Source organism: Phocoena phocoena, chromosome X (genome assembly GCF_963924675.1).
Source record: "Phocoena phocoena chromosome X, mPhoPho1.1, whole genome shotgun sequence".
Taxonomy (NCBI): domain Eukaryota; kingdom Metazoa; phylum Chordata; class Mammalia; order Artiodactyla; family Phocoenidae; genus Phocoena; species Phocoena phocoena.
The window spans coordinates 23741999-23754271 of record NC_089240.1 but is presented as its reverse complement, the minus strand read 5'-3'; the positions used below and the strand labels follow the sequence as shown (position 1 = coordinate 23754271).

Sequence of the window (12273 nt, the reverse complement as noted above, 5' to 3'; positions counted from 1 at the left end):
CCACCTTGAGGAATGACGCGACAACCCACCCCAGAATAGAGGAACCCGCACAGAGCCCCGCCCCCACTTTCGCTCCTGGGAAACCCAGGGCAGAGCTGTCACCATGAGGTACTGACTGACTTCCACCTCCAGGGTCTCAGGTCTCTGGAGGGGAGAGGAGACGCTGCGAGCGAAAGGAGGACGCTTAGTTAGAATTGCAGGAACGTGCCTCCTTAGAACAAAGGAGACGTCATAGAATCCCTGCTACAATCCGACGCGTGCTAAAAGGCTAGCGGCAAGACTGTTAGGCCCAACGCACCGTCAGTTTTGCCTCGGGGTCTCAGGGAATGAAGACGTTGATCTGAGGCTGGTGGTTTCAGATCAACAGAGGAAAACATCCCAGGCTTTATTTGGCGTCTAGAGGAGACTGAGCGAGGACTGAAGGCACGCTCAACCCGGCACACACACTTGCTGTCCCTGCGGTCCACCCTGGGAGGCCCCGGGCAGGGCTGTCAAACTCCGGCAGGGGCCGGGGATGGGGGGCGGCTTGGCCTGGTGGGGGTGGCAACATGAGCGACGACTGAAAACCCTAACAAAGGGGGTGGCAACATGAGCGATGACTGAATCTAAGTGTATGAATGATATTGCGGAAACGCAACGCTGGCTGACTGTGGATCTGAGGCTCGTAAGCAACATAAGCCGGGCTCTGGGAGAGGACGCGGCGGGGCGGGGCAGGTCTGATTTTCTGTTTCGTGCAGCCAGCTGAAGGCTAAGTGCAGCTCTAGATGGCGTGAAGCATGCCTGCATCCGCGAGCAAAGGAACTAGCTCCTTGGGACTCATTGAAGTATAAAAGTTTATAATTTTACAGCAGTTGAAATACTGACATCAATATTAAACCCATCAACCCCTGCTCCTGTTGTCAGCTTTGGAAGGCCCCAGCAGGGGTGGCCCGCTAAGGCTCTCCCTCATTTCCTCCTGGGATGGGGGGTGGGGTTTAGGGAGGGAAGGCCATTGGTGGAAGGAGTTTAGCTTCAGAGCCGTAAAGGGGAGGATGGCCGGGCCCTGCCAACAGTTGACAGGATGATCCTAAATGTGAACTGAGAGGATTACAGAGGGGACCACACGGAGCCTAGACCTGCCAGCCCAAGGCACACTGACTTCTCTGCAGGGGTCTCAGGGGACAGGCTGATCAGAAAAGGAGCCCTGTGGGTCCTCGAGCAGTGCCCTCAAGGACCCTGCAAAGGTGGCCTTGGTTAAAGCCAGGGAGGAATCTCCCCGCTGAAGGTGCTCACAGCATCTCCTTGTCCCTCCCCCAGGTGCCCTCCTTCATGCCTTCCTGCACACAGTCCTGCCTGCTGGCCCTGACCTTTGTCATCATGCGTCGAGGCCGGAAGAGAAAGCGCCGTGCCCGTGAGAAACACAGTCAGGCCCGGAGTGAGGCTCAGCCTCTCCAAGATGCTCAGGCCCCTGCAGCAAAGGAAGAAGAGTCTCTCTCCTCCCCCACCCCTCCTCTTGGTGGTAATCTCCAGAGCTCCCCTGCTTCTGGGTCAGGTAGAAGATCCCAGGGGTCTCAGAGAGCCCCATCCACTACCACTACTTCTGCAGGTGTTTCATGCACAAGATCTGATGAAGGTGCCAAGAGCCAAGATGAAGAAAAACCAAGCACCTCTCAGGCATCACTCAGCACTGATTTTTCCTGCAGAACTGTTGTAGACCAGAAGGCAATTCTGTTGGTGCAATTCCTGCTGTGCAAGTATAACATGAGAGAGCCCATTACAAAGGAGGGTATGCTGAAGCATGTCATCAAAAAGTACAAAGAGCAGTTCCATGAGATCCTCAGGAGAGCCTCTGAGCTGATGGTGCTGGCCTTTGGCATTGATGTGAAGGAAGTCGATCCCACCAGGCACTGCTACGCCCTTGTCAGCAAATTTCAGTGCACCAGTGATGACAGGATGAGGGGTGAGGAGATCATGCCCAAGACCGGCCTCCTTATGACAGTCCTCTGTGTGATCTTCATGAAGGGCAACTGCACCACTGAGGAGGATATCTGGGAAGTACTCAATGTGATGGGGATATATGCTGGAAAGAAGCACTTCATCCATGGGGAGCCCAAGAAGCTCATCACCAAAGATTTGGTGCAGGAAGGGTACCTGGAGTACCGCCAGGTGGCCAACAGTGATCCTCCACGCTATGAGTTCCTGTGGGGCCCGAGAGCCCATGCTGAAACCAGCAAGATGAAAGTCCTTGAATTCTTGGCCAAGATTCATGATACGGTCCCCAGTGCCTTCCCACTCTTGTATCAAGAGGCTTTGAGAGATGAGGAAGAGAGAGCCCAAGCCAGATTTGCAGCTATGCTTCTCACTGGTGCCGTGGCCAGTGTGCGTTCTGGGGCCGACTTCCAGGGCAGCTTCTCCCACCTGTAGTGAAATCTGAAGCACCTTCCTGCAGTAGTGTAGGGGCTGAGGTGGTGTTGGAGGGATCACAGTGAATAGCATATTAGAATAACTTACAGATTTATGTTCTGTTGTTGAAGGTTTTCAAATGTTGCTTCTTCTTTAAAAAAGTTTAATTAGCTTCAGAATCTAAGTATATGAATGATATTGGTTACATACTTAATGCTGTTTATGAAGTTTAAGAGTAATAGTTTTGCCATTTTATTAAACAAATAGGGTAACCTTCCATCTTTTTTAGTGACCTGGAACAAGAAAAGATAGCATTGTAATAGGCATTTCCTTAGAAATGTGAAAGAAATTAGCAGTAAAATAGTTGGGATCAAAAAATAGAGAAAAATGTAAAAGATGATCAATTCTCGGTTTCCCTTATTCCTTGTATTTTGCTGTTCTGTAAAATAAAAGTTATACACCTGAACTTGCTTCGTTTATTCAATAATATAGGAGAAATAAAATCATAATAAATTGTTCATTTTTTTCCCCCTCAAACATTAGTTGAGCATCTGCTCTTTGGAAGGCTCCATGGTAGGATGGGGGGTGGTAAGAAAAAGAAGACTGAGCCTTTTCCCATTGAATTAGAGTCTAGCAGCAGCTAACATATAAGGAAGATGGTGAGATGCCCTCTAAGACAAAAAAGACAAGCAAAAAAAAAGGATGAGGGGGAGGGGGAGGGCCAGATGAGAGCACTTAAGTATAAATGTCCTGAGGCAAGACAACTTGGAGCCTTGGAAAAACCTCAAGTCCTTCAGTGAGAGGTAATTTTCAGTTAAGATGGGTGGTGGGTCAGAGGAGGGTGTGTGAGGGTGGTGAGCAAGGGCCAGACCCTTGCGTGGTGTGTCTCAGAGTTGAGAAACTGAGCCTCCGATGGAGAACTGCTTTTAGCGGTTATTTGGGGATCATGGATTAACCAGAGAGAAATCTCCACGTGGGGAGGGAGTGGAAGGTACCCTGTGCTCTTATCCCAGTGCACAAACTAGGTGTTTTATCCACATCATCACCAAGGAGATTCTGATAAATAAGGGTGATACTTCCTTGAGGTGGGATGCCAAGAAGCCACTGTGCCCATATCCTACTCTTTAACCTGGACTAGGAGAAACAGAGCCTGCTCCATTAGTAGGGTATTTTAATTGGGTTAATGTGAGTAAAATTTGGCGACCCCTATGGGAGGGCTTGATTTTGGTAGGAGTTAAATGAATGAAAATAGGGGTGATTTGGATCCAAGGGCAGCTGGGAGGGAGAGAAGGAGTTGGTTCTTGACACACATTTAGCTTTGAGTTGCATCCAGATGGGGAGGATTCCCCAACATCCAAATTAAATAATACATCCTCTAAGGGGCATGACTTACTGAGGTATATTTTCTTGTTAAGCAGAATTTTTGGCTGACTTGATGTTCAGTGTCCTATAGCACTGCATATTCTCAGATATCTCCTGGTTTAAAACAACAGCAAAACAAAACAAAAATTCTCGGCAGGAGGGTTGGTATTATCTGGGTCAAAAAATCATGGCAAAAATTGCCACTCTTTAAAGTTTCAATGCACACCAGTCACTGTGCCAGGTGTTTTACATACATTATACACATTCCAACAGTCCTAGAAGACAGAGCTTATCAAACACACTTCATTGAAGAAGAATCCAAGGCTCACAGAATTTGGTAATGTGCTGAGTTCACATAGCTAGTGACAGGGCAAAACTAAAGCCCTGGTCGAAATTCCTCCAGAGCCCATACTGTTCCACTCCTCCCAGCCTGAGGCAGCCCTTCTGTCTCTTAATTCATTTCTCTTCTCACTGCTACATGATGTCTCTGAGGCAATAAGAAAGAGGAACTTGTAGCCAAAATATTAAAAGCAGGCCTAAAGAAGGAAGGTGAACACGAGAATCAGACACCATTTGGGGATTGTCTGTGGGCTTCGTTTACCTAGGATCCTCCTGCCCCTCGCCACAGGCTTCCCTGAGAGCTGATTGCCCCGGTCCCGGCACGGGGGTCCAGTCCCAGCACTTTCCGGCATCACAGCGCCCTGCCCCTGGGTCTTCCCCAGTGTGCCCTCGTGTCCAGACTGGAAGCTGACCTGCTGGCCAGCTCTTCTCTGCATCTTCCTCTGGAGGCTGCACTCAGCTCCCGGAGGAACAGACAGCCCGTATGCCCTGCCCTCCCCTGACTCGAAGCATCCCGACTCCCCGCAGATCCCGTTCGTCACCGTGGACCCCTGGGACAGCAGCTGCCCTTTCCATGTATCTGTTCACTTCAGACAGTGACGTTTACACACCTCCTCATCCCCACTGGGTGCCTCCACCACATTCTCGGTGTTTGCAAGCCTGCTGGTGACAAGACTCTGATTTGGTGTGGACTCTACAGGGCCTTGGCTTATAACCCCAAGGCTAGGGAGGCCTTGTTTGAAACAACGTGATATTTGCAGTAGGATTTTAATGGGCTGAATTATTTGAGATTGGCCACTGACCACATACCAATGATTAAGTTTGCCTTTTTGGTCAAAACCAAAGCCTCCTCCATAAGAAGTAGATGAGAAAAGATCATCTATATAGACAGAACTCCTAAAAACTCAGGTGTACTTCTAGGAGGTGGAAAATGGTTCTGTGGCAGACGTGCCATCCTTGATAAGAAAAGAAAAAGTCAACATTCTTCCACTGCCTCTTGTCTCTATGTTTGCCCCTGAGGAAAATTTTGGTTTTAAGTAATAGTACAAATGCTCTTACTGCCCCCAGATTCTAATAGTATGGATAACTCACAATTCCCCTTCCCTATCACATTCCTCTAGAATTCATCCCTCTCCTCAGAAGCAACCACAATTAAAATTTTGTTATTTGAAAATTGATTCTAGACTTTTCCTTACATAGATGTGTTATAAAAATACATTGTGAGTTTCTTAACATACATGGATAACAGTGTACATATTGTCCCGTCTCTTGCCCTTGTCACTTACTAAAACGAATGCAGGGTCTTTCCCTGAGAGCACATATAGATTCATCTCACTCTTTTAACTACTCCTAAGTATTCTAAAGTGTGTATGTGCCATAATTAATTTAAACATTCTCCTCCTGATGGACACATAAATTATTTCCCATTTGTTGCTATGATTAATAGAACTTGTATCAACATTACTGAGCATGAAGTCTTGGGCAAATATGTATGTTTTCTTATAGGAAATACACAGCAAAGTGCAAACTGGATTGAATTGGAAAGAATGTGATGATTGTAAATTTTTATGAATATTGCTGATACTCTGTTCAAATAAAGCTGTACTGATTCATATTCTCCCATATTAATGTATGTAATTTGCACTCTCACAGGCATTTTATTGTATCAACCTTTTAAATTTTGGTCAAACTTTTAGGTGAAAACATATTGTCTCACTGTTATTTTAATTTCCAGGTTTTCTAAGTAGGTTGAGCAGAAAATTAACTTAAGCCCTCATCCATAGAAAGTGGGATTTCTTCAGTGATGCTTTGAGTATCAGAATTCCTCTGGGCATGCTTTAAAATTCTGAAATGTCAATAAGATTTTTCTCTTTACTTTGAGAAAGAAGAATTTGATCAGACCGACCAGGTGTCAGTGAAAGGGTTCAGACAGAACACCCCCAGCCAGTGAGGAACATTAGAAAGAACCAGGGAGAGAGCAGTGACCAGAGTCCATGAGAGGGAATATGAAGTCCAGAGAGGCCAGAATTTCACAACACAACCTGTTATCTAACTGGTCTATAGCAGCTATAAACATTTTAGACTTAGGGCCTCTTATTCCAACTTAAGCCTTCCCCAGAAATCCAATCTGTGATTTGAAGGCAGTTAGGATGCTGTATGGTAGCCATTATTTTTGGACTACATTCATCCTATTCCTACAGCTTAGACTTGTCTGAAACTGTACCAAATTACTTGGGGTGTTCAAAGAGGATGCTCCCCTCTGGCTGTTCAATATTTAAAAGTCTTCCAGCCATGTTTGTCTTCCAATAGTTGTTCAGCTCACTGCTCTCCAGTATTTTTTTTAACTCCCCTGGTAGTTGCTCTTTGCCCAATCCCATGGAGTCCTGCCCTTTACGTGAGCAGCTTAATGTTCAGTGAAAGACCCAAGGGGACCTTCTACAGATTTCTGGAGCATTAACTCCACCCAGCTCTCTTCTCGCCACCAACTTGCTCTGCAAATTTCAGCAGCTTTACTATTCCCAAACTCTACTTACTGTATCCTCAGTTCAATGAGTCCACCGCGCTCTGTGGTGGCTTATCCTCCTTGCACTACAGTCTAGACGTTGCCTCTAAGCAGAAATACAGGGTCATTTGGGGAGCCTACCTCATCTGTTTTCCTACTTTTGGGGATCATAATCTTGTGCTGACTGTTTTCCAGTCACTTCATATATTCTGCCTATTTTGAAAGTTGTTTACAGCAACTAATGTGGAAGTCTTCCTGAATTTTTTATAATGGCAATTTTTTTAATGAGTATAAAAAAATAAATTTTATTATTTTTATCTGCTTTTCCCCCAGCTTAAACTACATGTATATTTTTGGAAGCTTGAGTTCCTAAGAAAATTCCACAATTTCCACTATACCAGCTCCCACAATGTGACTGAGTGAGGTTAATCAAGGTCCCACTCCCATAAGGAAATTAATTTTTATCCTTGCGGATTCTGAACAAGCAGACCTCTAGGAGCTTAAAAAGCAGGTGCTTTCATTAGGATCCTTCTAATATGGGGAAAATGCAGCCATCATCCATTAAAACACAATCCAGTTTGGGTACAGGTACTCTTCAGGCTTTCCAAGTTCTCCACTTGACTACCAGACAACGCCACCAGCTTTTCTGGCAACCCAGCCTCTCCAGCTGCACCAAAAGTGGGATTCACAAAACTGAAGATAAAGCGTTTCTGACCTTTCTTCCTGGAAGTTAGGAGGCTCTCTGGGTAAGAAAGGTAAGGAGGTTTTGCATCAAGCTTGCCTTAACAAGGAGTACTGGGGGAGGGACTGCTAAATCTACCCAGTGCACACCTGTGTCGAGGGTATGAGTGTATAGCGTATACTTATCCATCACCACACAAGAAAGATAAGAGTAAACTTATAAATCAATCTGGACCAAGCCCCTCAAAACAGAGGCGAATTTCATGAACAGGCCACTGCCTGTCGTAAAAACCTCAGTTCACTTAGGTCCTTTCTTGAGGAACCATATTAATCTCCTGATTCAAGAGGCACCTTGGCCAGGACAGAGGACAGAAGGGAAACGTAACTTCTGGGTAGGGAAATGCCACATGGAGTTTAGAGGTTGTGATTTATACTACAGTACAAGAAGATGGCAGCGTCACTAATACTTAGAGCTGGAAAGAGCCTTGGCTGGACGACACTCCTAGAGCATCTTTACTAATGCAGCTTAATGGCGGTTGCCCAGATGTCGTTGCTGGGGAGCGGGGGAAGAACCCATCCTTGGGGAACGGAGTTGCCTTTGGGATGATCAGATGGCACCAGGTACTGATCCCAATCATGCCTTATCTGGATGAGCGCTGGCAGGGAGTGCTCAGCCTGGAGGTAATACTGCCGGAAAGGCTGCAAGAGGTGAGCAAGTGGGAACTCATCTGGATCCCCAAATAACTTGGACTCAATTTCACGCTTCTGTAGTAAAAATTTTTCTTTTTCTTTCCTCTGTTTCTTCTCTAATTCTCTTTTCCTCTCTTCCTCTTGTTCTCCTTCCAACATAACTCTGAGGGCTCTCTCTTCAGCTTCATATAATTCAGAGCGTTTTTTAATGAGTTTTCTCAGTCGCTGAAGGTGATGCTCAAAGGTCTCATCTGCTGAGGCTGGAGGACAGACCCCTTTCCTTGCTGCAGCCTCTTTCCTGAGTTTCCTCAATTTCTCCAAGGCCCGAAGAATGTCCACCATTCTTTTGGTGTCTGCTTGTTTTTTCCTCACTTCAGATAGGACACCATCAGCAGCAGCTTTAAGTTCCTGCTCCCGCTTCTTCTCCTCCACCTCCTGCACGCACTTGACCCTCCAGCGGTCAATCTGCTCGCGCTCCGCTGCCCGCGTGGCCTCCGCCTCCAGCTCGGCCTCGCATTCCCGGGCCCTCTCGCGAAGCCGCAGCCGGCGGCGCCGGACCCTCTCCAGCCTGCACCGCGCCTCGCCCACATAGGCTGCCTGGGTCAGGAGCTGAAGTCGCTCGGCCAGCTCGGCGCGCAGCGGCTGTGCCTCCGCATGCAGCTGTGCCCAGGCCACGCCGTCAGCCTCGGCCTCGCGCAGCGCATGGCCCAGGTCGCGCAGCCGCCGCACCAGGCGCAGGGACCCGTGCAACCGGGCCCGCACCTCGCCCAGGTTGGGGCTGGCGGGCGCGCGCGGCGGCACCGGGCAGCCGGCCCGCCGCGGGGTTCCGAACACCGCCTCTAGCCACTGCCGGTCGTGCAGGCGCTGCAGGGCCGCGTCCCCAAGCACGTCGGACGGCGGCGGTGCTTCAGGCCAGCGCGGGCTCCAGGGCGGCCCCTGGCCTGGAGGCGGCGGCCGCGGGCGCTCACCGGCGGCGTTCCCTAGGAAGGGCCGGCACTGGGGCGGCGGGGGTATAATGGCAATTTTTAAAAACGTTTTATTTGAAACTATTTTTAGACTTACAGAAAAGTTGCAAAAATAGTGCAGAGAGTTTATCCCTCATCCAGCCTTGTCCAATGTTAACACCTTAGGTAACCATCATACGAGTACTAGAACAAGGTAATTATTTTTGTCTTAGTAGCATTAACCAAACTAATTACCTCATTTAAACTTCATAATTTTTTCCACTATTATCCTTTCTAAAGATCCTAATCAGTGTCCCACATTGCGTTTAGTTGTTATTTCTTCCTGGACTCCTACAATCTACAATAGTTCCTCAGTCTTTCCTGCTTTTTCAATACACCGTCAGCCCTGAAGAGTATTGATCAGTTATTCTGCTGAATGTTCATCACTTTAGGCCTATCTGGTATCTTCTCATTACTGGACTGAGGTCATAGTTCCTTGAAAAGAGAACCACAAAGGGTCTTCCTTGGTGGCACAGTGGTTAAGAATCCGCCTGCCAATGCAGGGGACACGGGTTCGAGCCCTGGTCCAGGAACATCCCACATGCCGCGGAGAAGTTAAACCTGCGTGCCACTACTGGGCCTGCGTTCTAGAGCCCACGATCCACAACTTCTGAAGCCCGTGTGCCTAGAGCCCGTGCTCTGCAACAAGAGAAGCCACCGCAATGAAAAGTCCATGCACGGCAACAAAGAGTAGCCCCCGCTCCCTGCAACTATGGAGAAGTCCGCGTGCAGCAACGAAGACCCAACGCAGCCAAAAATAAAATAATTTATTTTTTTAAAAAAAGGAGAACCACAGAAATGGTGCCATTTCGTTCAACAGTGCACCAATATCACAGGGTTCCTGATTTCAATGCATATTACTACTGGCAACAATGACCTTGATCACCTGGTCAAAATGATCTCTGCTGGGCATTTCCACTGTAAAGTTACTATGATTTCTCCTGTAGTCAACAAATATCTTGCAGGGAGATAATTTGAGACAGTGCAAATATGTTCTCTCCTCAGATGCACTGATTGTAGCACCCATTAGTAGATTAAGTATGCAGTAATCACCACTGTGATATATGCCTAATAGTGGCTTCCATTTCCCTTCTTTAAATACTTATTAATTGCAATTCCACTATGAGGAGGAGCTGTCGTGTCTCTTCCATCTACATATTTAATTATTTATATTGTTATGGACTCAGGAATTTTTTTTATTCTTTGGGTTATAATCCAATATTAGCATTATTTATTTTGTTGCTCAAAGCTTTGGCCATTAAGAGGTCCTTCTCCTAATGTTGTCTTCTTTCAACAATGCTCTCTTCCCTGTATCTTTTGAGAATATTCTTTTTTTTTTCTGGTTCTACAAGATGTTCCAAGCTCATTTTGATTTTTTCCATCTCAGCCCTGAAAGAACCACCTTTCCAAGGATCCTTGGTTCCTTTTATAGAAGAATGATGCTTAAGAAACCAAGATCTTGTCTCTAGGTATGCTGATTACTACTGGAATCTCATTGTTTCTAGGCTCTCTCAGCAGCCAGGACTGGGAAATATTTGTGTATTAACCCATGTATACACACATATCTATTTTTATATCTGTGTGTGTGTGTGTGTGTGTGTGTGTGTGTCTGTAATGAGTTTATACTAATACCTCAGATTCCAATTTAACACCATAGGAATCTTTTTAATCTCCCCAGTTTATTTAATTGTAATTTCTTTCTCCAATTGTAAGAAATCTTAGTTTTATTGTTAACAACCTATTTACTTATTTGTTCAATTCTAGTATTCACATAAATTAGTTTCAGAATGTCTTATCAATGCCTCTATGAGAAACACATTTACTGACTACATAACATTTGTGCACAGTTCTTTTCGTTTTTATCCTTTTAGCATCCAGTCAAGTTATTATTTTCTAAGGTTATTTGGGTTAGTTCTTTCCCCCTTACCTTCAGTATAGTTATGTTATTGATTTTTATTACCGGTAGTTTCATTTGTTAGTGTTTGTATCTCATGTTGGGTTTCTCCCACATCCTGACTGGTTTTAAATATTCATTTATTAATGGCAGCATTTCTTAACCAAGTATTTATTTCTATTGATTAATGCTTTACCAACAGACATCATCATACACACAGTAGATGACCTCATAATATCCATATCAGCTGGCCGTGATCATAAGGATGTGCCAAAAATATGCATCCAGATATCTAAATTAGAAAAATCTGTTTGTCTTGTGCATTCCAGGGGTACCTTGTTTATTCAGGTGAATGCCTCATGTTTATTCACTTTTTTCCACATACTAATTCACAGACGACGGCTAAAATGTTTTACATTGCTGCACATAGCACAGCTCAATCTGATCTTATGCACTGGGCTTAATTCTTGAAGGCAAGAAATTTAATGTCTCCATATGGCCATTAAAACCAGCTGAGGAACTACTATTTGTCATGATGTTGATGATGGGTCCTTTACTGCTTGTGTTTTTTTTTTTTATTATTGTTGCCAAGTAACTGAAAAACTCATGCAGCAATGCTGAGGATAAGACCTTTCCCTATTAAGAAGAAAAAGATGACAGCCTGCTGTGTGAACAATAGGGAAACTACCCTTATCATTCCCAGCACAAACACTTCATCAGTAGGGGTGCATTTTTACAAAAAAAAAACTTTTTAATTTTTCTGTAAAATATTCTGTTCCTGTTCACTGACATGAAACTTTTAGAGCTTTTAAAGAAAAAATAATATGTTAACTGGCAGGAAAAACAAGGAGATAAAAATCCAGAAAATGTATTACACATCTGTCTTTACCAAATAGTTGGTATCTTAAAACTTCACATTAGGAGAGATAGAAGCAGTTATTATTATCACATGGCATCTTGCCCCACTTAATTCCAGCAGAATAAGCCACCTCCCACTGTGCTGTAGAGAAGGATAGTCTCAAGTCAGATCAAAGGCCAAGCTGTGATTATTGTGAAAAGAAGAGAAGAGCATTGCATACTCTTTTTTTAGCTATCTATCCTCTCAAGATATAGTTTCCCATTTGAAATATTGCTACATGAATGTCAAAAAAGTATCAGATGGTAAAACAGTATCAATAGCTCAACTTTGTGAAAAATAGCCTTTGAAAATGGAGGTCCATGGAAACACAGTTACTAAGCTCTTTCAAACCAAATCTTCTTAGCATTCCACAGTGATTCCTTCAAGAATAAAATTATAGACTTAAACTCTCATCTGACATTTAATCCCTTTTTTATAAATAAGAATTAATTTTTTTCATATAACATGGAAATGTAGAAAATTTATGCTTTTAGATTTATCTTCATGACTTGGATATTAC

At 45.0% G+C, this 12273-nt stretch overlaps 2 protein-coding genes across 2 annotated transcripts in view; one reads left to right on the top strand and one right to left on the bottom strand.

The window, feature by feature from the left end:
- Nucleotides 1-1356: 1356 nt before the first annotated feature.
- LOC136142758 (melanoma-associated antigen B10-like) lies at nucleotides 1357-2403 on the top strand. The gene is made up of 2 exons (XM_065901034.1): nucleotides 1357-1498; nucleotides 1613-2403. The coding sequence occupies exons 1-2, from the start codon at nucleotides 1357-1359 to the stop codon at nucleotides 2401-2403; spliced, it is 933 nt and encodes a 310-aa protein (XP_065757106.1).
- A 5380-nt stretch (nucleotides 2404-7783) lies between these two features.
- The window catches only part of LOC136142029 (programmed cell death protein 7-like), a 70803-nt gene continuing 66313 nt past the window's right edge, over nucleotides 7784-12273 (bottom strand). The window contains exon 5 of the mRNA XM_065900133.1: nucleotides 7784-9003. Coding sequence (XP_065756205.1) covers nucleotides 7784-9003 — 1220 coding nt within the window. The remainder of the gene's footprint in view (nucleotides 9004-12273) is intronic.